Here is a 27,897-nt window from a genome sequence, read left to right on the forward strand (position 1 = left end):
AAATCTATTTGTGTTTTCCTGAACACGAGTCAGTAAACATCTATTTTAATGTGTTCTTTTGGATACTCAATTTAGTCCATTCTCCAGGCACACAACTGTTTCTTAGTGGGTGTATTTTGTATCACAAAACAGCTGAAAATACAGTCATCTTGGAGCTGTGCTGGGGTATAGTAAGCCAGTAGTTTGCACCTAGATAGTGCATTTTAGGAAGCTCTCAAATTTAAGTGTTCTTCTGAGAGCTGAAAGTGGTGCTCCTGTACCAATTGACCATGGCTGATGAAGAGTGAAAACTGGTATCTTTTCTTGTGTCAGTAACATCTAATTTGCTCTTTGGGAAAGAGCAATAGGAAATAAGTTGTAATTTCCAGTGTGCATTCACACTGATAGCAAATCATAATTCAGTTGAGAATTGATGTGACTTACACAAAGCTATTGATGACAAAATGTATTGCTAGGTAGTTCTTAGAGTAGCAATTTGTTTAAATCTCAGTGGTTATTGTGTCCGTGCTGTTATATCCTGAATATATTACAAAATATAAAAATATAGTTTATTTATACAAAGACATACTTGTTGCTAAGCTTCATTCAGGTTTTGGGAAGACAACCCAAAGTTACATTTTTCCTATAAAACTATTATTACATTTTTAGGCTAGGAAAAAAGGCAAATTTGAGGCTGTATAAATTCAAAAGATGCTCGAAATATCATAATACTGTGTATGTTTTCAGTTTTTGTTAAATTTAAAGAAATATTTACACTACTCAATTCAATGTCTTCCAATTTTTTGTTGATTCTTTTTTGTCTTGCCATCTACTTTGTTGAAAAAGTCTCACTAGATTTATTTTACAGGTAGCATAAATGTTGCATCTTCTCTTAACTTAGCAAGAAGTACTTTCATGATATGTCTCTATCTTAACAATATTCTTGTTCCAGCTGAAGTCACTGATGAATTCTTTTAGCTGTCTGATAGTACTTTCAGTCTAATTTAGTGTATTTAACATTTAGAGTACTGTAGTCACAGAAGATTCCTGCCAATTCTTAGCTTCAATGAATAATCCTTTATTTTACCAGCATTGTTTGTCCAAACAGATACACTGGTTAAGTATGAGAAAGAGTAAAATCAGTAGCTCAGTTAGGTCATGTTTAATCCTATTTTACAGCCACTGTTTACTACATAGACACAAGACAAGTCCTTGGAGTGGAATGTGTTGATTTCTATATGGAGATCAGCACATACGACAGGATCGTGAGCACTGCGAAGAGCCACCCAATAGTTAGCAAACACCAGAATTAAGGTTAGTGGTCCCAGTGCAGTTTAATAGCCTCTGGTGTGAATGTGGCAATCATAGAACATGGAGTGTGTCCAGAGAAAAGCAACGAAGCTGGTGAGGGGGCTGGAGAACAAGTCTTATGAGGAGCAGCTGAGAGAGCTGGCGTTGTTTACCCTGGAGAAGATGAGGCTGAGGGGAGACCTTATTGCTCTCTACAACTACCTGAAAGGAGGTTATGGAGAGGAGGGAGCTGGCCTCTTCTCTAGAGTGACAGGGGGCAGGACAAGGGGGAATGGCCTCAAGCTCCGCCAGGGGAGGTTCAGGCTGGAAATCAGGAAAAAATTTTTGATGGAACGGGTCATTGGGCACTGGCAGAGGCTGCCCAGGGAGGTGGTTGAGTCACCTTCCCTGGAGGTGTTTAAGGGACGAGTGGATGAGGTGCTGAGGGGCATGGTTTAGGGATTGTTAGGAATGGTTTGACTCGATGATCCAGTGGGTCCTTTCCAACCTAGTGATTCTATGATTCTGTGATTCAGCGTTTCTTCTCCCTCTTTCCCCTACCTGTATCCTCCTAGTTACTCCTATCATGTTTTCTTCACTAGGTGCTGTGGACCACTCAGCATAGGACTGAGAGAGGTATCAGTCATTCTTGACAGAATGATTGTGGCATTTTGTGCCACTATTGGGAGTACTTCTTTCATTGCTCCTGCTATTGATTTACCTGTTTGCTCCCACCCCTGCAGACTCAGCTCTTACCACTGTGTGTTTGAGAACGTTTTTTGTTTGTGGGGAGAACGTCTTTGCTCATGGCTCTGCTGGTTGAGTTTGACCATGATAGAGTAGAACAGTTCCACAGTTCCAATTGAGAAGACTCAATGGAACCTGGGTTAGGTTGGTATTTGGCCTCCTTTGGCATGAACAGAGGAGTAAAATCTGAGATATGGTGATTCTGTAAACAAATCTATCACAGGCATAGCAGGTAGCAACCTTTGAACCAAATTCTTTAAACAAGTAAGAGCACATCCCTGATAAAGAAGTGATACTTCTACCAAATTTAGCATCAGTTGTAAAGGAAGCTGACATCAGAATTTTTCTAAGGGATGATGGTAAAACTCGTGTTGGATTGTTTTTGTAAATAATTTAAAAATATGTTTCCCTATTCTGATTTTCAAGGTTAGATATTTGACAAGCATCCATTTCTCTTACATAAACAAAAAATCACGAGTCATACTCCCATCTTCAGATTTTTGGCCAAAGTGACTAAATTTTGGGAAGCTAACAATTGAAAATAAGGTTTTTAATGGAAAGCATCAGATAATCCCAGAAGTGGTGCTACAATCTAGGCAAGACATAGATAGTGTTTATTCATTTGTGCAACTACTGAAGCTTTCTCAAGTTCCCCTTGTTCATCTGCTAGTTGCCTGTGTTTGTGGGAGGGAAGAAAAGCTTGTTGTGTACATTGTAACAGAAATTGTCTTGAGGATTTAGAGTAGTCTTAAAGAAAGTATAATGATACTTAATAATCATGGCTCTTTTTTTAAGGTAGGTGGTAATTCCACTTAGTGAGAACATTTACCAGTGACTTTCTTTTTCACAGAGGTCTTTTTAACTCCTCTGTTCATTGCTTTTAGTATTGCTTTGTCTGTGACACATACATAGAAATCTAATTGTAGTTGTCACTATCTTTCAGACTATGTGAACTGACTTTTAACAACTACGAACAGCGTGATCCAATACTTAAATGCCAATTCCCCTTTCTTTGGCAATTACCTGTCAAAAGGTACGATTTCATGCCAGCATGCTATGGCAAAGCCTTTCACTCCCTTGCCAACTCAATGGATATATTTAGTATTAGGAATACACATGGAACCACAGTTCCCATGCACTTACATGCAATTTTTGGGGAACATTTGGATTATCATGAACTGAGCAGCTGCTGAGGAAGCAGTGTTAGAGTTAAATGATATGTAATAGCTGGGAATTCATGTTACTGAGGATAGAAAGCCTTCTCGTAATATTACAGTTAAAAAGCTACCATTATGGTCTGTAATCTTCAACATCAGAAGAAAATTGCTAGCAATGTCAGCAGTAGCCATATCCATATTTACTTTATACTTAAAGATGCTGGAGGCAATTTAGTCAGGACAACAAGAACAGAATGTAGGCTATTCTTCTGCCTGTTAGTCAAACACACAACCTTCCTCTTAAAGTGCTGGCTTTGAAAGATTTTGAATTGCTCAACTAGGTTTGGTCATAAACAAGTTAATAATATGCAGCTTGGACCACCGAGGGGATATGAACTAGCTCAACTAGGAGAGAAGACTACAAGCTCACTACCAGCCTTTGTAAACAGTCCCACCCCAGCTTTCTTGTAGCCCCTCTCAGGTACTGGAAGGTTTCTATAAGGTCTCCTCAGAGACTTCTCTTCTCCAGGTTGAACAAGCCCAACTCTCTCAGCCTGTCCTCATATGGGAGGAGCTCCAGCCCTCTGATCATCTTTGTAGCCCTTCTCTGAACTCGTTCCAACAGCTACATATTCTTCTTATGTTGAGGATTCCAGAACTGGACACAATACTCCGGATGAGGTCTTACAAGAGTGGAATAGAGGGGCAGAATCACTTCCCTTGACCTGCTGGCTGCTCTTCTCTTGATGCAGCCCAGGACAGAGTTGGCCTTCTGGGCTGCAAGTGCACATTGCCAGCTCATGTTGTGCTTCTCATCGACCACCAGCCCCAAGTCCTTCTCTGCAGGGCTGCTCCCAATCACATCGTCCCCCATCGTGTACTGAAACCACAGATTGTCGCGATCCACGTGTAGGACCTTGCACTTGGCCTTGCTGACACAATCCCACTTCTCCAGCCTGTCCAGGTCCCTCAGGATGACATCCCATCCTTCCAGTGTGGCAACAGCACCACTCAGCTTGGTGTCATCTGCAAACTTGCTGAGGGATATAGACTCGCTCTCGCTGTCTATACCATTGATGAAGATATTAAGCAGCACCAGTCCCAGTACAGACCCCTGAGGGCAGCCATCTTATCCGATTCTGAAAAACTGCATGTATGGAGTAAATTACCACATGCAAAAAAAAAAAAAAGAAACAAATAAAAATATGTAATAAGCAACAATAAAATATTTTGGCTCTTTTACTGTATCTACATGTGCCATTCTACTTCAGTCACTGAAGTCACTAGAGAGAAAATCTAGCCTTTTGGACTACTGGATCTGAAATACAACAAAGAACATTACAATGTGACACTCGAAAATTTCCCCATGTATGTGGAACAGATTAGCAACATCCTACCTACAGTGAGATTCTTTTATACTTCCTTTTTTTTTTTTTAATTTGGAATCGATACCTAAACATGTAACAACATTTGAAGAATTGACTTGTAGGATTAGAACCCAGAACCATTTTCTTGGCTAACAATCAAATGAATTGGGAAAGGAAGAGCCTATTTGTTTTATAAGAACCCTTTAACATTATGGCAGCGTATGGTTGTTGTTAGATTGCCCTTACATCTATGTAGGTTTACACTTCCAGAGCAAGAAAAGCCTGTTATTTTATCATTTTTGCAAGTATTGTTTACACTTCCAGAGCAAGAAAAGCCTGTTATTTTATCATTTTTGCAAGTATTTTTCCCCCACCTGTGTTTCATACTACATGTCATTTTTTAACAGTCTTTTCTACTCATTTCTTTCTTTCTGCAGAATTTTATAACAGTTCAGTGAAACACGTAAAATATAATACTATGACAGCGGCAAAAGAATACTTAAAACCTAAAATTTATCAGACTCAGGACAAGCATTCAATTTTTGTTCGACTGAGGGAAACACAGTAGGGAAAAAAATGACAGGAAAAAAGAGTCAAGGCTGTCATACTAAAGTAAAGTAACTGAGGAGTCTAATAATTTTCTTTTAATTTACCTAACTGGAGATCTATTAATATTTCCATGTGACACATATCTATAGTGTTTTGTTGGAAGACTGTGCTTTTATAATACATAAAGGAATGAAATTTCTAAGTAGACCTATTCAGTATTTCCTATTAATAACCATATTATCAGATTTAACAAAGGATTGTAATATAATTCTTCCATTTTCTAATGAAATTTATTAAAGTACTGATAAGCTTTACAGTTTTACTCAGATGCTACTACATTTTTAAAGTACTTTTCCAGAGCTGGCACTTTTAACATTATCTTTTATATTTTCATTGTGACAAGTTCCATCAGCCGTGGAATTTTCATGCAGCAGTTTCCAGTAAGTTTTTCCCCCTTGAGGACATGTAAAATAAAATGCACACAAATGCCTTTATAAATAAAGCAGGTATACTCTGAACTCTAAAGTGAGACAGAAAGCGAGACAGTTTTATATAGTGACTTAGTTCCCATAACCTATGTCATGCTGATTATATAGTGACTTAGTTCCAAACCTATGTCATGCTGACCATCACTTTCACAAATGATTGAACTCAATGATCCAAGAGGTCTTTTCCAACCTAGTGATTCTATGATTCTACAAAAAAAAAAAAAAAAAAAGGTATTTTTAAACTAAGCTATAAAATCTAGTTATGTCTTCAAATTTGAAAGAGATCATTCATTGCCCTGTGACATTTTGATCTAGAAATCATCCACAAAAATGTTAATATTCTGCAAGGATGGACTGAATGAGGATGCTTTTGTTATATAGTAACAACCTACTACCCTGGGAAAAAAGTATCAGGAGAGTACTACAGTGTGCTGACCATCCCAATCTCCTGTCCTCTGGGTCATCCCTTGCTGAGGATGGGGAAAATGTGATATAGGAAGCAAACGAGAAACTCGGGAGCAGAGCAGCTCAGCTCCATGGAGCCACAGTGTGAGAACCTCACTTCTCTTCCCCAGTACCCAGCCTTCAGAACTCCCAAGACTCCAACAGAAGCCCCAAGAACCCTGCACTGCTCTAACAGAACCCACAGCTACCTAGTATCTGCTCAGGGAACATAGTCCCCCCTAAAGCCTCCATATACTCTCCCAGTGTCCCCAGTACCTCTGAGAGCCCTCACAATACAATCCGAGTACCAGAGCAGACAGTACTCTGCCAGAGCCCCCCAGTACCCACCCTGTAATGACCTCAGGGGTTAAAGGGGTAGTGGATACCAGTGCAGCCATTGGGAGGAGGAAGGGGGGACGGAGACAAGAGGAAGCCAGCAAGAGTTATTAGGGCAACCAGAAACAGAACAGGAGATGGAGGGCAGAGAGAATGGTGGAAATTGGGATGAGGTGAGGAGTCACAGCTCATCGAGAAGGGAGATGTGCCCAACTAATCCGAGAAAGTGAATGGTGTGGGAGAAGGGCCTGTAAGATGAAAATGTCCTAGCAGAGAAATAAATACACCCATTTAAATAAATGGCAACTTCTCAGAAATTAGTCATTTATTTCTGCATTTTCCACATGGCACTGACCATAACTTTTTTACTCAGTGGTACTCCCTAGGTGACCACAATAATATGCTTCTAAGCACTGTAAACTTTCTCAGGGCATCTCCTCAAAGTCCTTGAATACATAAGAGCTCTTGGCTTTTTGATTATTCTGGTCAAGGCTCAAGGTGTAGAGAATCCATGCACGAGCTCATAAGGGAAATCACTGTGTACATCTTAATAAATTACAGATTTCTTTTTTAATACAGTTCTAATCTATGTAACAGAGAGAGAAGTCAATCTTTTAGTAACATCCTGCGAGACTTTTTTATTAAATTGAGAGCAGGAAGCAAGTAATCTTTCATCAGGTACAGTCTGGCTCTCCCTGTCTGACAACAATAAATTAATGCTTGTATTTCCATGGAAGGATGTTAAGACACTGGTAGGAAAGTTAGCATTATTATCTACAGATAACTAATAGAACCAAAAAGGTAGCATGTCTTTTCCAAGGTCAGGGAATCAATGAGTGAAATAGCAGTCTGTTGCCAGGCCCATGTATTGTTCATAAAATCATCCTGGTCTTTTTGTTGCCTTGAGAATTCTTTTCCTCCTTTCTCCCTATTCTCCCTATTTTTCTCTCTTACTTTTTTTTTCAGTTTATCATTCCTCACTTAACCTCTGACTTTCTCTGATCCTGTAAAGAACGACAAAAGGCAGGAGCCTACAGGAACCAGCACAGTCAGACTCTTGCACTTGTCCACCACTGCCTTTTAATTTGTGGCAGAGTACTGTTGGAAAGATCATTTCATGCTGCCTAAATTGCTGACATGCAGAGTCAGGAAAAACAGATGCACTCCTGACTTCCTTAGTGAGTAACTTCCTCAGCCAGGATACTATTTCCTTAACGAAGCAGCCACACAGTGCTAGGGCAGCCCAGCAACTCTTGTTGTAATATTTAAATCCTGTATTCACAGCAACATTTATTGGCAGCTTTGCTAGTTACCTTGTTAAATTTCTAGATGTGTTGGATTTTCAGATTTTCCATTTTAAAATTATCAGAAAAAAAATAGCTCAGTCTTTCTAATTTATTTGCAAAAGTCCTACTTTTGTCACAATTGCCTTATTTTAAATGTTAATGTTCCAGATTCAGTTTTTTTAACTTGAAGAGGCGGTGTAACGTAGAAGATCAAACAACTATGCAAAATACATTTTCACGTGTCCGAATGTTTCTGTTTTCTTTCATCTGTTCTAACTTTGGATTCCCCAAATTAATATACAAAGCACATGAAAGGCTTGGCCTGTTCTACCTTTGACATCATTAAAATGTAGTGCTGTTCTTAGGATAAGCTTTGTTGCTGTCTGATAAATATTCATAAAAGTCAACAAATGCAATCCAGCAGAGTTCCATAATCTCACAAAATGACTATTTCTAAAAAGCTCTGCTGAAATTGCCTTCACTTTTACAGTTTTCTCAGCCAGCTAAAAAAGTCACTAGGAAGTGTTAAGCATCATATCGGTATAGATTTCAGGCACAGAATTATTAGAAAGTCTCCTTTACTTGGTTTTTTTATTCCCCATAGTAACAATAATGTTGCTGAAGATGGGAGATGTTGAAGCAACACCAGAAAAGTAAGGAGCAGTGTAGAGTCCCATTGGGATTCCAGGTGCATGTTCTGTCTATGCTCAGTGAGAGTTAAACAATGCAATGTGTATACAAAGTGTCATCGGGTTTAGGTTGGATTGGTTTCATTCGCACAAAGCAAACTTAAGCAAGACACAAAGATCTGAATTCAACTAAAATATATTTTATTGTAGACATTACCGAGATAATCTTCCTTAAAGTTTTTATTTTAAAGCACTCAGGAAAGTAAAGCAGAAAAGCAGCCGCCGATAAACAGACCCTACAGTGATCCCAACATTGTATGCTGGGGTTGAGCTGCTGTGGCCTGGCCTGGGAATGCTTGGTCACTTTGACAAACAGCTTTCCCACTGGGGTGGTTCTCCCAGGACGCATTTATCTGCATCCCAGCTCTTGCCATCATCAAATAAAACTTTTTTTATCAGGCTGTACCTTGTAACTATGTTGATGATGAGCTTGATGTTTAAATCACTCTTTTTTTCCAGGCCTGTTTAGTGGCAGAGCTATTTCCAGAGCAAATGCATTTGTGAACAGGGTGAAATTGTGGAGAAGGTGAACGAGTTGTAGTGCTGTTCATTAAATGACCACAAAAGTACACCTGACACAAGTGTCACTCTTGGCGTGTCTCCTCCAGCGCAGCAAGGGCTGGAAAAGAAAAACAGAGTTGGAGTATTTTGAGAAGAACACATGAAGGTGAGCAATATTTTCTAGTTGTCGCAGCCAGCGGATCCCAAATTGCATCTCTAAGATTATCCTGTGCCTCAGGGTACCCTCCCTGAGCGTGAGTCTCTTCAGGAACCTCCAGAATCCTCTTTTGAGTTCAGAAGGAGCCTCATGGAATCTGAGCCACGTTTTTGAGGCACAGCCGAGCAGCAAGGAGGGGTTCGGGAGCCCCGCGGGGAGCGCTGGTGCTGAGGGTTCGGGACCCCCTTGGCGGGCGCTGAGACGGGGCAGGGTTCGGCAGCGAGATGGGGAAGGAACTCAGCAACCCCCGGGGCACTGGGGGTTCGGGAGCCCCTCGGGGGGCGCTGAGATGGGGCAAGAGCTCAGCAGCCGCCGGGGCACCGGAGAGGAGGCGGGAGGGCAGCTCCGTGGGACAGGAGGGGGCTTGGTATCCCCGCCGTGGGCGCTGAGCGAGGGCGCCCTCGAACCCCGTCCAGAGGCGCTGCCTGGCGGCAAAGCGAAACCTGAGCAGGCGCGGCCAGGGGTGGGGTGCGAGGCGCGGGCCGGCGGCGCGCGGAGCCCGAGGGCGGCGGTTGCCACTCCGTAGGGGGGCGGCGCCATTTTCTGTGAGGGGCTGTGCGGGCGGCAGAGGTCGATCGCCCGGGCTTCGAGTGGGTGTGGGAGCGCGGCCTGAGGAGCCGTCGGCTGTGGTGACGGGCAGCTGCCTGAGGCGCTGACTAGCCCATAAAAATAACTGTGAATACACGTTTCCATAATGTTTGACCAAAAATACCTGATGAAGTGAATTTGAAACCTGTAGAAGCACACGTGGTTAGGTGAGGGATGTGCTGTTCGCACGTATTTCTATATTACTGCTTCCTTAAGGTTTCCTTCATTCTACTGCCATTGAGTGGAAACGATGCTGGGTTGGGTATCAGAATACAGATTTTAATGTTTTAAATCTCATTGGGGTTTACAGTATAGGGAGTTGCCAAATGATAAATGGCTCATTTCTTTCATTTGGTGTTTTGTTTGGTTTTTGTGTTTTTTTTTTAATAAGGCAATTCTTAAAACTTGTGTGGAGGACATGGAATATGATATCCCTGAGGTAAGGAATATATTTTGTCTGTGGCATCAACTGTTGGTTATTACTTTATAATTAAATTCAGATGTTTTAGTGCTTTACACAGTTGCCAGATGGTACAAGTGGAATATTGTGTTTGTTGTGAGAGATGAAGAAAGTAACCTGTTTCATAGAATTGTAGAATCACCAGGTTGGAAAAGACCTCTTAGTTCATCGAGTCCAACCCTACCTTTCTGCCACTAAACCATATCCTTAAGTACCTCACCTACCAGTCTAAATTTTAAACAACTCCAGGGATGGTGACTCAACCGCCTCCTTAAAAAGTTCTCAGCAGAAAACTAACTTCCTTCAAAAGCCTTTGGGACTGTAGCGACTCTGTTTGTTCTTGGTCTGCAAGCGTTGGGGATTTTTTTCAGATTAGACGCTACTCTAGGGCAGTATTACCAGTAGCTGGCATGCATACTTCTTCCCGAATAGGTAAACATTTGTGTATTTTCTCAGCCCCGAATGTTTTGGTGAATTTACAGCCATCATCTCACAGTTGGGGTTGGCTACATAAGGTAGTATTAGTTTGTTCTGAAATGAAATGCAAGTCTGTATTGTTTCACAAGTCACTAAGGTGCTGCTTTCATCAATTGCAATGAGCCTGTTGATTTTATGTAGTGGAATTATGCATGCTTGACACTTGAAAAACCAAGCAGAAGGTGTTGCAAAGAACAGGTTTTGTAGATGTGTGTGAGCACACAGGCTGAGCTGAGAAGGTCCTTTCTGTATAGGCTTACATTAAGGGGCTTCTAATGGGTATAAATTAAGCTCTGAAATAGAATCATAGAATCAGCATGACTAGGTTGGAAGGGATCCACTGGGTCATCGAGTCCAACCATTCCTAACACTCCCTAAACCATACCCCTCAGCACCTCGTCCACCTGTCCCTTAAACACCTCCAGGGAAGGTGACTCAACCACCTCCCTAGGCAGCCTATTCCAGTGCCAAATGACCCCTTCCATCAAAATTTTTTTCCTGATGTCAAGCCTGAACCACCCCTGATGGAGCTTGAGGCCATTCCCCCTTGTCCTGTCCCCTATCACTTGGGAGAAGAGGCCAGCTCCCCCCTCTCCACAACCTCCTTTCAGGTAGTTGTAGAGAGCAGTAAGGTCTCCCCTCAGCCTCCTCTTCTCCAGGCTAAACAATCCCAGCTCTCTCAGCTGCTCCCCATAAGACTTGTTCTCCAGCCCCCTCACCATCTTTGTTGCTCTTCTCTGGACACGCGCCAGAGCCTCAACGTCCTTCTTGTGGTGAGGGGCCCAGAACTAAATACAGTACACAAAGGGCGGTCTCACCAGTGCATAATTTAGGGTTCATGCAGCAGGGTGCTGTGCAATCAGGAAAACTTAAGATTAGGGAGTTAGGCCCTGAATGTCTAATTCGGAAAGGTGGTAAAATGCAGTTAAAACTTCAGACCATAGTGTATTCACAAAGTTACTGAATTGCTTAAAACTAAGCTTATACTTAAATACTTTGAGCTGGATTCTAGATAAAAATACATGGTTAGTGTTCAGTCAGTGTGCTTCCCAAAAATTCCTAATGTATTTTCTGTTGAGAATTATTTATTTAATAGTTTATAACATGTAAGATATTGAAAATGTTTTCCTTTAATCAGCAGATGACAAATGAGGTGCAAACAGACTCTTCATCTCCCACCAATATGTCACTAATGGCATTCAATAATCTGACCAGTTCTACAACATCTGAAATATTAATTCCAAATAGCGTATATGTTGGAGGAATTGATTTTAAGGTATTTTTTTTCTTATCATTACTACTAAATTATAATTTATAACCCTATAGAAATTGACAGGGGAAAAAAAGGTGAGACATAATCCTGTGTGTGTTCATTTTGGTGCTATGTGCCCTTCACTATAATGCTGAAATTAACAGGAGAGAATAAAGCTTTAGGCCTTGATTTACGTAATTGTAGTATGAAGCTGACCCTGTGTACACCTGACTGCTAGAAGCTTTTGACACATTGATTCTTTAGCATTTTCCCTTTTCAAAGAAGGTGGCTTTTGTCCTCGGCTGAGCATTTTGTACAAAAGTGTGAAGTGTTTTTGGTATGTATTACACTGTAATTTAATAAGCTGTAGACATGTTATGGATTGCCCACAGAGCAAGTGTCAGTAGCTTCAGCTCCTCTAGTGCTTATGTTCCAGTTCATACAAAGAAGCAGCTACCATCCATTCCTCACTGTAGTCATTTTCTTAAAAGCAAGTGTTTGTTTTAAAACTAATGTTAAAGCTTCTCTGGGCAGTTTGCAGTACTCGTCTCATTCTTACAGCTATCGCGAGGACATAAGCATTCTAAATACCTCAGATAGCAAATAGTGGATATGGAGCCATTTTTGCATTGTTCAGTTGTTGTCAACATTTGTGATAACATATTCACAAGACCTTTGTACCGACTACTTTCAGTTTTTCTTTCTCACCAATTTAGATAATGAGTTAGGTAATTGACTGTTGTAAACTATTCTTGGTCTACTTAGCTGTTTTGTTGTTTCCACCAACAATATGTTCTCTGCCTTAATCCTCCTAGGGTGAGGGCCCTATGAGTGCTGACTTGGATGAAGAATGATGGTTCACTCAGACTATTTTGCATAGTAAATAAAAAAAAAATCTAGGATCTTCTGTCTCATTTGGCTGAGATGATTCAAACTGAGACATTCAAAATTCAAAGGATGTTCTAAGAAGTCTTTGGTATGTTTGGGCTTTAGCAAAGAGGCACAATGGCTTTTTTGCATTAATAATAAGCAAATCACTAGAGCTGTAGAAAGACATGGAAAATGCAGAAAAAAATATGTAAAAAATGGAAAATATGTAGAAATACATGGAAATATGGATATTGATTGAAGCTTTTAGAGATCCATGTGTATAAGCATACTTCTTCCAGCATTAGGTATAGTATTAAGGACCATATAGAACACAATTTTAAAATTGAAGTGTGGTGTTTAGGGCACCATATTTGATATATGCTTATGTTGTAAAAGAAAACTGGTTCACAGGAGGTATACCAGTGTTCATATAGCTTAGTTGTGCCATTACAGGAGGAACTTACTTCATGTGTAATCTGAAAGGAATAGTTTCCTCCAAGTGGATTTAAGGTATTTTCTTTTCTTGGTTCATAATGAGGAGTTCCTGTGGTGCAATTAGAGAGCCTTACATTAAATATACTTTAGAAAGAGGGATTGTGGTGTATTAGATGGATTTGACCATAAAGTTGCAGTCATTTAGTGGAGATTTTTTTTCTTGTGACCTGTGCATATCGTTTATGGAAGCATGCGTACTCTGCTGTTTTGAAGTTTGCAGTGATGTTTCCTATTGTTGGCAAATGCTCAAGTAATTTACAAAATTCAGATGCAGTAAATCTGCTTCAGTGGTCTTAACCTGTAAGTTGTAACATAAATCCTTTAAAAGAAGAGTTTTAATATTTTAGTGGCTCTCTAGCATTATTGCTGAATATGAAGATACTTTAATTGAACAGTTCTCCCTTCCTATCTAGGGTTTGTAGCAAACTTTATCCAAAGTATTTCATAAAAGTCTAATGGTAAATATTCATTGAATAACTATGCAAACCAGCTTTTCTTCTTTTTCCTCCTGGTCTTGATTTACTGTATTAGACTGATGAAAATGAGCTGCGGAAACTTTTTACTCAGTATGGCAGTGTGAAAGATGTGAGGATCGTGACTGACAGAACTGGAGCATCAAAGGGGTTGGTATACTAGAATAAGCATGTTGTGACAATTGAAAATATAACATAAAGCGAACTGACTATAGTAAATTTGATAATGATTTTTGTAGCTTGGAATGTTATGTCATTGAGGTTCCCAGTTATTCCATGTAGGCAAAAATCTGTTCTTGTCCTTTAACACTACATGTAAATGTAATTTGGATAACTAAACCTCACTAGTCATGTTGTTATGAGATGAAACTGCGTGCAATGAAGACAAAATCAATAGTCCTTCCAGTTTTTTAATGACAATAATAATTTAAGTAGATAATCCTAAAAAGGTGATATAGTTATTATATATACACATTTCTGCTACTGAAAGCCAGTGTGGAAGGGAGCCTGAGGATGGAGGAAGAGGTGAGATACATCTGATTGCACTGGAGTGCATGGCAGTAATTGAGATATTGGGATATAAATGTGGCAATGAATCATGACTGCAGAAAAGGAGACAAGACTGGAAGTCAACAAAAAGAGAAATACCTAAAATCAAATCTGGGGAAGGGTTAAGACTGTGTAGTGAAGTTATTGGTGGAGCCCGAAGGATAAAAGTAATGTGTGTGAGAATTTGCACCTTTAAAGTTCACTTTAGTCATCATAATTTCTCTCCTGAGCAGCAAACCTGTGGTGTCGGAATCTCCTACTTTTAATGCTGTTAGTACTTGGCATATATCAGCAAACTGCACATTGAGCTGCAAGTCTTAACATAGAGTATATACTTGTGTGTTACGTTGGATTTGGTCCTGGTCCCACAGCTGTCACCAAGATCTTACTAAATTCCAAGAAATAGCTGAGACTTGCAGTACAAGTGTCCCTATAATTCAGTAACCCACGGATATCCAGTTATTAAGCATCTGTGATTGCCAACATATGTCTGTCACTAAATGTGTTGGGAAATAATTACTGTAAATGGTGTTTAGATTTCTGTTGAAATTCAAGACCGGGCTTCATTGTTTCTCATTGACAAGTGATTTAAAAACTTACGAGTTTGTGTGATTCATTATGTCTATTAGTTTATTGTCCAGACAGCACAGACTTCTAATTCTAGGTAAAGTACTAAGCTAGGGAAATGTTTTCTATGTTCTTTGGAGTTGAAGTGCTGCCAAGTTTGTTTAGAGAATGCAATACAGGAAAAGCCCACAGATTTAAAAATATAGCTGATCAGAGACTTACCGACCTCTGTACTAAAGTAAGCGAGGAAGTATTCAGGATATGATAGGCGATACTGTAAAAGTTGATCTGCTGTCTAGAGCAACAGAGGCCACCTTGGTGTCTTCTGAATTTTAACCGTAAGAAATGAGCCATAAATCTAAGGCATTACATGTACAAAACTACTGAAAGATTTCAAAAAGAGATTTGTAGAAACTCAAAGTTTGCATAGGTATGCCTTGTGGTACAGACTTTAATTACAAGATGAGATACTTAGTTTTGTGCAGGCAGTGCTACATTCAGTGGCCTAGATTTCTCTGGTAATGAATCCAGGGCTTCGGTACAGCGGGAGTTCTGTGTGGAAAAACTGTTTGATTTGTTACAGCAGTTAGAAGAGGTATGGTGAAAGAGACATACTGTGTCATGAAGTATAGGAATACTTAATCCTTGGCCACCACAGAACTCTTGTTTAATGCTAGTCATGTCAAGAATGATGAGAATAATCTACAGATAAATGCTATCTCTGCATCACTGCTTTTTCTGAGAACTCGATTTAGTATCCTGGATAGTGCCTGTGAAGTGTGAAGCATTCACATTTGTTGCTGAGGTAGACAGGAACTATGAAGTACAGGATAAAAAATTAACATTGCAAGTGTCTTATCTTGAGCAGCTGTAACGATTTAGAGCTTCAGATAAAAACCTTTGTTTAATAGAAATCAAAGAACTAATGTACACCAAGTAACAGGGACAATACAGAGTTCTGCATAGCTTATGTGGGCTACTCGTTCACTGCATAGAAACAGTTAATATACAACCAGATTGAATGATGTATTATGAAGTAGACTATAACAAGGACATTAAATTAAGATTACAGTTGTTACTGTAGTCTTTATTTCTACAATTGCCAATTAGGTTTTTTTTTAATATCACTTTTACTATGTATGAAGTAATGTGCAATGTATATAAATAAGAACTTCAAAGCCTTAGCTTCTTTTTTTAAGGTATGGCTTCATTACTTTTGAAACCCAAGAAGACGCACAGAAGATTTTACAGGAGGTAAGTGAGGAGGTAAGCCCTCATTACAATTATCTCTTAAAAGAAATACTTCATTTCATACTAGACACTAAGTAGCCCCAGTTGCTTGGTCCTCTTCTGTTTTCCAGCTTGCCTTTGAATATGTGTTAAGTTTGATCTGCATAGGTAAGAGGTGGCTCAGAGAGATTTAAGATAAGGTTTGTATTGAGACCTTCTGGAACTAGGGAAGGGAGTTCTGAGTTCGTAGTAGAACTCCTGACTTAGATGTACAGTCTTTCTTAGTCTGTATGTGGTTTATTATACATCTAGAGCTATGAAGATCCTTTCCTTCAAAGAAGTTGCTTTCTTTTGCTCTATTAGAAAATCGGTTGCTTTCAAGACTTTGTGGGGAGTTGAGAAAGACAACTGCTGTTGTTTATTCTGACATGTTTGAATGTCAGAGCTGACATAATTATTTTTAGAAATTATTAAATTCACTTGAACCCACACAATGAGGTTCATTTATGTCATGTAACTGTTGCTTTTCCTAGTTATGTTACGGTCTTCATGTTCCTTGTAGAACCTCTGTTGAGACACGGCTAGCTTTTCAGCTGTATGTTGGCTCTTCAGTTTTAGTGGTTTTCTTCTTTTAATGTGTGCTCCATGTTCTAGTTGGAATGTGACCGATCAGTTGGAATCCGTTCATACATGTGAAGTTATCCGTGTGGGAGGGTGGGGAAACCAGAAAATAATATCCAAGGCTTGCAAATTTCCTTCTCCCAAATACAAAGCCCATTGAAATACTGAGCATTTATTGAAAATTCATGTATCAAAATGGAAAAAAGCTAGGAAGTTTTCAAAGAACTCTTCAGAATTTAAAAAAAACACAGTTATGGGGGGCCTAAAGAATGTACAGGTAGGAATTTTCTGAGTTGGCTACTTCTCTTCCCTTGTCTTGTTTTATTTTATTACTGGTTTATTTTTGTGAATTATAAGAATATCAATGGTATTTTTCTTGTTTGTGTGATATTCCAGTCATCCTTTGCACTGTTTTTTTTTTACATTTTGCTTTTCTATCACAAGTGATGTCTCCAGAAGTTTCTTTTTCTGTGTTGCAGTCTTTGAAAGTACTACATTGCATTAGGATTGAGAACAGACTTGAGGACTTTCTGTTGTGAGCAAAATAGCTGGAAGAGAACGTAGCTTTACTTGTCTGTACCTAGCACTTCTTATTAAAAAAAGCTTCTGCACTAGTTTAGCCTTACTAGAGTATCTGTTTGTGAGCTCTTATGTTTTGTTTGCCTGGGTGTAAGGAAGTTTTGAGGCAGGCCTGAGTGAATATGGGAATTTCATGCATTAAGTCTTTATAATCTGGCCATTTTCATAGACTTACTTGTTCCTGTCATCTTTTGTAAAATAATGTCACGATCATGAAAAAAAGTCTTTATATTTGAAATTTTCTGTTAGTATACACACGTGCTTTTATAAAAATAGTAAATACCCAAGAATGGTAAAACTAAAATCTGCTGAAAAATACAGGTATCAGCTCTAGGTCAAGAGGCTGCATGAGGAGCAAGTAATACTTGAAATTAGTCATGATTAATTTTGTGTATATGAAGCTTAAGGTCAGGATGGAAAAGAATTTAGTATAGCTTTTTGGTTTTTGAGATGCACTGTAAATAAAGGTTCCACTCGCCCCTCACTAGAGCGGAGGCTGAAACCCACTAAATGTCTTGTGTGCTTTTGATTTTTGTTTCTCGGATGTCTAGATATGTGTAGATGATACACTTACTGAATGTCTTTTTCTTTAATTCTAGACTAAAATACTTAATTATAAGGGTAGGAAATTGGATGTCCGTCCGGCACGAAGGAAACCTCAAATACGGCAGCAGAGTATGTATTTTCATTTACATTTGTATATTATTTGTTATTATGAACTTAAATTAAAGATATGCCTTGTCATGCATTGCATTCATGCTCTGTGTGGGTTATGCTCGGAATGGTTTGCAGGGGAAGTATATGGAAGTGGAAAAGTCCAAATAAGCAGATTGATTATCTTAGGTTCTTTTATCTCTTTTAGCTTCTTGTTTACTTTCTTGGAGAAGATTGTTTACTAACATACTGAATGGAAATTTCTCTTGGTTGCCAGGCAGAACCTCAGATGACTTACAGTCGTTAGAGATTCTATGGGAGAAAGCAGTCTGTACTGATTGATTGGGTTGTTACCAATTTATTTATTTGTATTGGGACAATCTATCAGGACCGTGCACCTTGATTTCTTTGGTAGAAACCATAAGGAATGGGTGGTTGCGGTCACTGTTCAGTTCTGAAGAGTTCTTTGCTGTGAGATACTGAAATGGGTGCTGTGTATTCCTTCTTTGCAAAAAGCTATTTAGACTGAACCCTTCATAGCAAAAGTATTGATAAGTTTTTTTTGTCATGACTTCTTTATCTTGAGCAAGTATGCTGTAACAATGTTCTTTTTGGGGGGACAGAATATAGGTTTTCTTCTAGAGAAGATGCCCTTCCTTTCTGCCGGGGGCTGGTTTATTTCTGTAATGGGCTACTGAAAATGTAGGATAGAAATCACCAACTTTTAAGACAACATCTGTTGGGTTTTGGTGTAGCAGGGTGTGCTGTTTTGTTATTCCTCAGTAAGGGCTATGTGTTAGATGTAAAATAAATTACTTTGATAGGAGGAGATGAAGTGTATTTTTTAAAGTTGCCTTCAGTATTTGTCCTATGGTGCTTTTTGGAAGTGTAAAAAAAAAAAAAAACAACCCAACTTCTGCTCATCTTCTTTTTTTTTTTTTAATTCTGAAGCTTTCCTTAGTTGTTACTGTCATGTTATTGACAAGAAGTACATGTACAGTAATGCTAGTGCAGGCATGCTTTCTGCAGAAAGGAAATTCCCCTCTCTTCCTCCCCTCATGCATAGCTACGCTGTACTCCCCTGTAAGTTTTTAAGATAGTGTTTGCCCAGGGAAAATGGAATACTTTGTTCCAATTTTATAGTTTCTTTGCTCTAGAAATTATTTGGTGTGATCTTTGCTCAGTCATCACCAAGGGTGTGTATGGGGTTTTTATGTGGTGGTGTTTTTTCCCTTTGTTTTTAACTGGGACTTTGTTGCATTGCCTGACTTGTGCTGTTTCCTTCCTCTAACTGTTGTGCTGAGTGTGTGGATTGGTAGAAGAGGGGCCTGTCTCTTTAATTCTGTAACTTGGAGTAACAGAGAAAAAAAAAACCTCCAACACTTTGGAGAAAGCTTCTGTTTTGAGATCTGTGGCCCTGTGACTCTGCAGCTTGGTCCTTAGTTCTAGGATCTGTGACACGAGATCATAGTGACATCTAGGGACATATGCTAAAATTGGATCCTAGGATATCTGCTCTCATGGTCCGCCTACCAACCTTAGTCACAACTTTGTCCTAGTGCACCTCATCTTGAGATTCATGAAACCGTAAATCCTAGACTCGCAGTATCACTTTAGGGCTGTGGGTATGTTAGCAGAACTGAAAAGATAGCCTATTTATTGCTTCTTTCTCCAGCCCACCTAGAATCTTGTGCCTGTCTTCCTTACTATTAAGCAAAACCATTTTCAGATTTTCTGTGACCATGGGACTTCTTAAACTAAAAGCTTTGAACATACTGGGAGGACAGCTTAGTTTGCTTTTCCCCAGCACCCGGTATTGTGAAAATGAGCATTCTAAAAGCTGTAAAGTAGAAAACCAAACCTGAATAACTGGAAGAACACTGAATTCTTGTGGGTGGAAGAATTTCAGATTGTTTTGTTTTTCTGTCAGTGATTTTGCTGGTTTGGAGAATATTTCCTTTTCCTTTGCAAGAGACCAATTAAAGTTGTGCAATGTGCTTGCTAGTTATTGTACAGGTTTGCTGTGGGATCGTGTTGGTCTCATTTGAGATATAGGTAACTATTATCCTAGATTGCTTACTGGAGCTGAAGTAGCCTTTTGTTTTTCTAAGGTTGGTTTAATACCACCATAACAACCAAAGGGCGTGACCTGTCTACGAACAGTGTTTTAATTTTATTGCATCAAAGTGTCCTCAAGCTTTCCCAGCAGTTAGTCAAACCCTTACTGTTGATAAAAGCTCTCAAATCATTGTGGGACCCTTCTTGGTCCTCCACTTAGCAGTCTAGTAATCTCTTCAGTGTTGTATCTGTCCATAGAATTGCACTTCCTTGTGGCACTTACCTTTGCAAGAGAGATGAAAAACTAAAACTTGCTTAGTGATGTTCTTCCTGAGTTTTTTTCATGCTATGGTACTCCTTAATGTGATTTCAATTTTTCAATTTCAGTTACAGTATTAATTTTCCTTTTTTATACAGAATTCTTTTTATATTTAGAACTGAAACTTGTCTTCGTGTTTGACATGAGGTTTTAGAGAAAGTCTTTAAGTCCCATCCCTTCCCCCTGCCCTGACAAATACAAACAGAAGTAGACCCTAGTGATCTCAAAGGCAGCATTTGTAAAAGATAACCTCTGCATAGGGATAGATATTCCTTTATTTGAATGACGCTTGCTGTCAGAACCTGTTTGAGGGTTGTGTAGATGGAATTCTGCTTTGGGATCAGACTGTGCTTATTTATAGCCTTCACCACAGCAGCGGCATTGCTGAGAAGTCTCTGTTGCTAATGTCCACCAGTTTTTACATTTGTCAGGCAGTGTGCAATCAGAAACAGTCCTTTTGCATTGAGAAACCAGACTGCACCTTGTAATGAAATCATTCTGTTGTTTTTGGTGCTTGGATCCCATTTCAGCTAAATGTGAATATGTGGAGGTTACCAATGAATCTCCTACAAAGTGAAGTTTCCTTTCAATGTTTGAAGATTAAAATACATACATTTGCTGGTAACTGGAGGGGGGGGGTGTCCAGTAGTTCGTATGCATGTCACCTTCTGCACCACTACCCATCTGTCTCTGGAGACATCCCGTAACCATCTGCTTTCATGATTTTGTGTCTGAAAGGGAACTGAGATGGCAGTAGGCACACTGCCCCATGTTATTTCCTTTTAGTGTTTTGCTTCTCTGAAGATCAGAAACGATCTCTTGCTTTTTTTTCTTTTTTTAATGACCTACCTGTGCAAAAAATAAAATTTACCAGTAAGTAAACTTTAAACTATTAATTCCAGGTTCTTCTGTAATGCCAGAAGCTAGTACAAGGAACTTAACTACTTCAAGTGAATGTCCTTATATTTACCATAACGGAGTGGCTTATTTTTATACACCTGAAGTGGCTACTGTTCCACAGCCATGGCCAGTAATTCCAGGTTCTTCTGTAATACCAGAAGCTAGTGCAATGTACATAACTACTTCAAGTGGATGTCCTTATATTTACGATAATGGAGTGGGTTATTCTCATACGCCTGAAGCAGTTTCTGTTCCACAGCCATGGCCAGTAAGTAATTTATTTTTATATTTATGCTTTTATACAGAGCAGGATGAGTGCAGTGTTTAAGTCCATCCTGCTTCCAGTTTCTTCAGCTATGCCTTGTGTTTGATATTTAAATGACTTCCTTATATCAGTCTGTTTATTTTGTGGGTTTTAAATATTACTTGAATTTATTGTTATTTTGCAGAGGACTTTTGCTTTGATGTGACCTATAGGACAGAGTTAAAAATTGGTGTGGGCCCTGTCCCAGGAAAAGTTTTGTTTTACTAAGGAGTTGTAGGTGCTTATGACCCTTGATTGCCTCTGTTCAATCCTTCATGAGTAAGGGATTCTTTGCTGCAAATTTTTATGCTGAGGGTAAAAGGAGAACATAATACTACATCATCAAAGCATATATGAAATGGGTTATTTTTAGTCATTCACATACCCGTCAAGAATATTGCTTGATTTAGGAGGAAGATAATTCAGTAAATTAATTGTTCGGCTTTAGTAGGCGTGGAGCTTGGACAGAATTTTTTGGGGCGTACAGGAAAGAGTTGTTGATTCCTTTAAGGTTTTTTACAAGAGGGAAGGATCACAAGACTGATAGGGTCTGCATAAGGTGAAGGACCTACATAGAGATGCATCCTTACTGATTACTGTAAAAGCAGCATTCACAGGGGCTGTACATCTCTATATGTGAGTGAAAAATCCCTTTACATATTGGAGGAAAAAGTCAATGGAAGAATTACTAATAAACTTTCCCCAAACAGAGATGAGGGCAGTATTAGTTTATTTTGTTGTTTATTTTGGCACTGTAGAATCTTGTTCTCTGTATATAATCTCTGTTTTAATAACTTATCTTAACTGCCAAGGTGTTTTCCTTCCTAAAAGGCACAGCATAGTGCCTTTCAGCTTTAGAGGATGAGCATAAACACTTGTTCACATATTTAAAGAAAAGTTTTTGAAGTTCATGTTCTATAGTTGCAGAGACCTTGCTCAAATTCTACCTGTTGGGAAAAAACAATGAGTATTTTTTTGCTTTCTAGCACTGAACTTTGGTTCTGTTGCCCTGGCTCAGATCCACTGTGTTTCAAATAAATAGCACTCAGTCTTTTCTACAAACAGTGCTGCCTTTTTTGTTTTCAGTTATTTACATACTTATAGTTTTAAGGAAAAAAAATGAAAATTTGATGTTACAGAAAGCATTCCTCAAACTAAAAAGTCATACTTTTTGGTGTGTACTCTGCATGTATAGCAGTATGGATAGGGTCTCTTTTCCTTTTTGCATTCTGCATTTTCATGTAGTATAGAGAGAATTGAAGTAGTCTTGCAGTTGTTTGTAAATATTTGCAGGAATGAGGGAATTTCATGACATGAAGGTTGCACAAACTAGCTTTAATTAATCAGTACTAGAGGTTCACAGTGCTGCATTGTCCTCTACCATGGCTCTATATTTCTGACCCTCTTTCTTTCACTGATGTTTCTGACACTCAGCTGGGCCCTCACAAAATCCAGGCAGGTGTCTAGCTGATTTAGCTCACCAAACGGGCTCACAGCCTAATCAGATGAATGCTGGGGCTGGTGTGAGGAGGGAAATTGGAAAAGGGGAGATTGGTTTGGGGCTGTGGAGAGGATAGGAATAAATCAGTGACAGCTTAAACTGCCCTAAGTGTTTATGAAAATGTCAGAGTAGTGGATGGCCTTAGCATATCTAGATGGCGACAGCCTAGTGCTTTCTGGAAATAACTAAATATACCAGGGATTTTTTTATCATCTCTGATGTATGCCCTTAGAAGCAGTAGTTTTGAAGAATCTCTAGTGCAAGTTAAATTTGGTAAATCAATTTTCAAAAGGGAGGGGAGGTAGTTCAGCATTATAGCAGTTCAGAACTGTTCTTAATGGCAGTGGCAATTTAGAAATTGCTTATAGTAAGACTTGTAACTTTTTTCTTTTTGAGTCCCGTGCTGTCTCCGGTTCACCTGTGACGGTAGCTCAACTGGTTTATCAGTCTCCTACGTACCATTATCAGGTATTTAAAAAGGATTTCAGATCATTAGTATTCCTCCCAGCCATGCAGTTTTATTTGCAGCACTCTCTTAGGTCTGTTTATTCTTAAAAAATAAAAAGTCTGTTAAAAATAGTCATATAAAACAGATTTTAATTTCACTGAAGGCTTTTTCACTAGAATACAGTTTATTCTGCCTGTATGCCTCCATGGGAGTGTAATAAATTAGAAGTTCCTTTGGTGTTAAGCTTGACAGCTGGCTCAGTAACCATCCTTAACTTATACTGTCTAAGCGAACCTCTGCTCGAAGCAGGGCTGGTTAGATAGCTTTCTCAGGAGCTTGTCCAGTTGAATTGTGTCTCCAGCGGTGGAGATTCTACAATCTTTCTGGACAGCCTCTTCTAAATATTGAACCCTTCTCATGGTGAAAGACCTTTTTTTCCTTATAAGTAATTACAATTGTCAATGGTTGAGCCTGTGTCCACTGACTCCTGTGCCTTGAACACCTCTGAGAACTGTGCTTAGTCATATATATGCCCCACCTCTCACCTCTCCCCACTTACTGGTGATTGTAGCCAGCAATAATTATCTGCTCCCAGCTTTGTCCTTCTTGAGGCTTAACGAACGAAATTTTCTGAGCATCCTGATATGTCTAGTCTCCTGTTCCCTAACTATTTTGGTGGCTCACTATTGGATCTATACAGTATGTCCCATGTTTTTAATGCGTATTCGAAAGTTAACTGCATTTTATATCTTCTGTTTACCTAGGTAGGCATGCTTCTTAAAATTCTAAAATACTGAACCATCTATGAAATGCCCAAGTCAGAGGCTGAATGGAAGTAGACGAAACTGTTCCTGAATTATTAGAGGGCTTATGAAAATTCTATTTCTTATTTTTAATGGAGAATTTATTATAAATTTGAGTTCATTTTAATCTAGTAGGTGTATGCATATGTTCTTAATCACATAGTTGATATCGTCTGTATTTTAATCTAGGCACCAACACAGTGTCTTCCAACTCAGTTGCAGTGGTCTGTTCCACAGGTAAATACAGTTCATAGTTGCAGCATTTTATCATTAGTTTGCATCTAGTTTTAAAGGTATGGTGCATTTACTTAACAGTGAAGTTTTCCACTCTTCACAGCACTGACATTAATATTTATTACTATATTTTAGCAACGCATTTGCAACACTTGCTGACACAACAAAGGCATAAAATAGCATTTATTGAAACATCAAATACAAATCTGATGTAAAGGAAGTGTCTTCCTCTCCCCCCTCCCTCTGTCAAAAAAGTTCATATTAGATTATCTACTCAATTTTCAGAAGTAAGTAAAAACTGACATATTTTGTGTGACAGAAGAAAGTAGTATTAACCAGCTCATTAACTGATAGTAAGTGTGATATTTAATTGGAGTGTCGCTAGCAGAGGCATGTAGGCACGTAACGTGAGATTAGACCCAGACCCTTGAAATAGGAGCAAGAAATTGAGATTGTGCTTAGTAATTTTGGCTCCAGCAGTTTTGTAATTTCTGTAGCAGAGATCAGTGTAGAAATCTTGCCACTCAAGGCACTTAAGAGTTTGAAGCTAAAAGAGGACCAAGGCCCTTAAAGCTCAACAGCTACAGTGCGTCCTTATTACTTTAGTAGCAGCCAGCCTTGTCCAGTTGAGGTCGGTTCCACTCTATTTATAGATGTCAGTCTGCTGCTTTGAAATCGGGGTGCTGAATTACAAAAATATTTTGGCTTTAGTTCAAAACAAAAATACTTTTTTTTATGGAACACTTTTGCAAGAGAAAATTAACTGTAGTATGTTTTTATGATCTTGAGAGTTAAATATCAATTTTGTTACAAGTTTAGGATTTCTGTAACAATGGTCTCCAAAATGTAAATAAAAATCTGAAAAATAGATAAAACTGATTAAGGGACGTCTTTTTTTTACCCTTCCACTTATCTTTCTACCTTCTTTTCCCTCACGTAGTTTCTTGAGGTTGTCAGAGATTAATTTGATTCTTAAACCTTTGCCTTTATTTATATGTAACAAGGACTATAAAATAAGCTTTGGTATTTGTAGTGCATAATTAATACAGTTTTGGAAAATAAAGTGTTTTATTTCAGTCTCCTCCTGCGTCTTCACCGTCATTCTTGTATCTGCAACCATCTGAAGTCGTTTATCAGCCAGTAGGGATTACTCAGGAAGGTGTGTGCATATCTCCTCGTCTCCTAGTGGAAGCTGCATTTCCTGCGGTATTTTTTTAGTAAAATTTTAGTTATAATTGAAATATTTATCTGCAATTGAAAAGCAATCTTTTAGTTTAAGCACAGACAGTTCAGAGCACTTAATTCGGTTCCCTTTGTTTACCCCTGCACCCATGCTGCTACTGTTAAATCGTGTCAGTTGTTCTAGCGTACCTCTTCCAGTGTTTTGGGAGGATGCTTTGATTCTGAAATATTTTAGGTGGTCACAAGTGTATGACAGTGTAGACTGGTCGACTTGTTTTGTTTTAAAATAACATTTAAATAAAACGGAGTCAGACTCTTCAAAATCCTGGATTAGTGTAGCCATAACAGATTCCTGAAGTAATTATTTTTCTGTGTGAATAGAAGCTCATTTCTGAATATTCTGAAGATCAGAAAGAACTGAGAGAGTAATTGGATGACTAAAAATATTTTAGTGTTTGATTTTTGCTTCTATATCAATAGCATTTCTAATGTTTCCTAAGAGATTCTTAATGTACAGTAAGGCCACTTCTTTATTTACTGTTATTTTTAGAATCCATTTATAATTGGTTACAGAAAAGCTTACTGTGAAATTGGATATGTATTATATTTAATTGATATTTTTTCCTCTTTGGAAATTATTCCTCATTAACAGGGATGCCAAAATAAATGGTAAATTAGGATAGTAATCAAGTATTTTTATAGAAGTTGAAGATATTTCATTGCTACAAGAGACGTTCCAAAACTGGCATTTCAAATCTTAAGTGGGAAATCCTGACAGTTAATGTAATGTAATTTCCCTACAAGGGTCTTAAAAAATACCAGACTTTGGGTGTTGGGGTTTTGTTTTGCATTTTTTGAAGTCCATAAGTCTCAGTATTTATTGTATAATCATAGATCTTATTATCAGTTTTTTTACCTTTGCATTTCATAAATCAGATATGATGCTTGATTTTTTTTTCAATTACATTTAATTCTGCACTCATTTTAAGATTCCGTGCTTGTAAAGGAAGGTATTTCTTGCCACTAACTTCATCTCTGTATGTAATGGAAATCTGATTTTCCTTTTTGAAGTCAGTCTGTCTAGCTGATGCAATATGAAAATGAACTGTATCTTTTCACTGAAGCATTAATAACGTAGTAAATGGGACACACTTTGAAACAGAGGAAACAACGCAGCATTTTTCCTTCTCTTTAGGAATGGAGGTCACAGTCCATGGAAAGAAATTTTTCACTACAGTAGTCTGTCTGAAACTTTGATATACATGGAGTCCCCATTTTCTTCACAGAAAATATTACAAAATGGAATCTAAAACTGTTACACCACCTTCTACAGATTCTGTAAAACAGATTTTTAGCCATCTACTTTGCTGACAGTACCTATCCTATGGAGAATGTGTTCTTCCTAACTTCTAACATTTGCCTGACCATGCCTAAGTTAAAATACCACTTCTTTTTGTAAATAAAAAAAAAAAAAAAAGAAATTTTGTACTTTGGACAGGTAAAAACATGTGAAACTTAATTACTTTTCTTGGTGACAATACTGTTACAGGACGAAATGGTGATTTCTCCTAAACAGCCTACTATATAAACTTTGGTTACTAACACAGACTGAAAACAGCATACTTTAAACATTAAAGTTTTTTATTTATCCCTTTTATTAATTTCTGGATTACAAACTTCTCTCTAACTAATAGATCTTCTTAAGTCATGTGTGTGCTGTGGGTTAAGATCTGGTTATTTATGTGCCTTTTGTTTGAATTCCAATAGAGTTGGTCTACTTCTAATTTAATTTTTTTTGCAATCAATATTATCTGCTTTTTATCGAATGTTTTACTTACATCTCATTTTAGTGCTTGGAAGTAATATTTAAAAATAAAACTTAGACCATTAGTTTAATTACTTTCCTCATGCAAGGCTGGCATTTCCTTGCATATGGTAAGCAATAGATTTGATTTTATGCTGTTTTTAGCTATAGAAAAATGCCAGAATTGGCTTCTTACTGTTACAGGACCATTGAAGAGTTCTTGCTGCTTTCACCTTTTCTTTTGTCTGCACAAAACTTAGGAACTCCTCAGTAGTATCTTTGTTCTTGTGCACTGCTTGTCACATTCATCTATTAGCAAACTCTATTAGGTTCCTAGCTTCCATCCCCAAAAATTTAGAGACCTTACTGGTATCTTTGCTTTTTGCTGAGCATCCTGTCACAGTATTTCTGGCAACTGTTGTCTATTTCATGTTATATTTATATAGAAAACTGTTAGTTCTAACATTCTCTGTTACATA

The 27,897-nt window shown here is 38.4% G+C and overlaps 1 protein-coding gene across 1 annotated transcript; it reads left to right on the forward strand.

Moving 5' to 3' along the window:
• The first annotated feature begins 10,056 nt into the window (after positions 1-10,056).
• BOLL (boule homolog, RNA binding protein) lies at positions 10,057-27,774 on the forward strand. The gene is made up of 10 exons (XM_054070554.1): positions 10,057-10,077; positions 11,717-11,851; positions 13,724-13,815; positions 15,981-16,035; positions 17,811-17,886; positions 21,145-21,272; positions 23,344-23,415; positions 24,388-24,435; positions 25,510-25,591; positions 26,810-27,774. Exons 1-10 carry the CDS (start codon positions 10,057-10,059, stop codon positions 26,869-26,871), a joined length of 771 nt encoding a protein of 256 aa, XP_053926529.1. The 3' UTR covers positions 26,872-27,774.
• Positions 27,775-27,897: the final 123 nt, after the last annotated feature.

This window comes from Cuculus canorus, chromosome 6 (genome assembly GCF_017976375.1).
Source record: "Cuculus canorus isolate bCucCan1 chromosome 6, bCucCan1.pri, whole genome shotgun sequence".
NCBI lineage: Eukaryota > Metazoa > Chordata > Aves > Cuculiformes > Cuculidae > Cuculus > Cuculus canorus.

Excerpts from the sequence above, each read along its gene's own strand:
- BOLL (XM_054070554.1), top strand. The coding sequence starts at position 10,057 with ATGGAATATGATATCCCTGAG. Across the intron at positions 24,436-25,509 it reads TGCAGTGGTCTGTTCCACAG|TCTCCTCCTGCGTCTTCACC; the intron begins GTAAATACAGTT and ends GTTTTATTTCAG. Across the intron at positions 25,592-26,809 it reads AGTAGGGATTACTCAGGAAG|GAATGGAGGTCACAGTCCAT; the intron begins GTGTGTGCATAT and ends CCTTCTCTTTAG.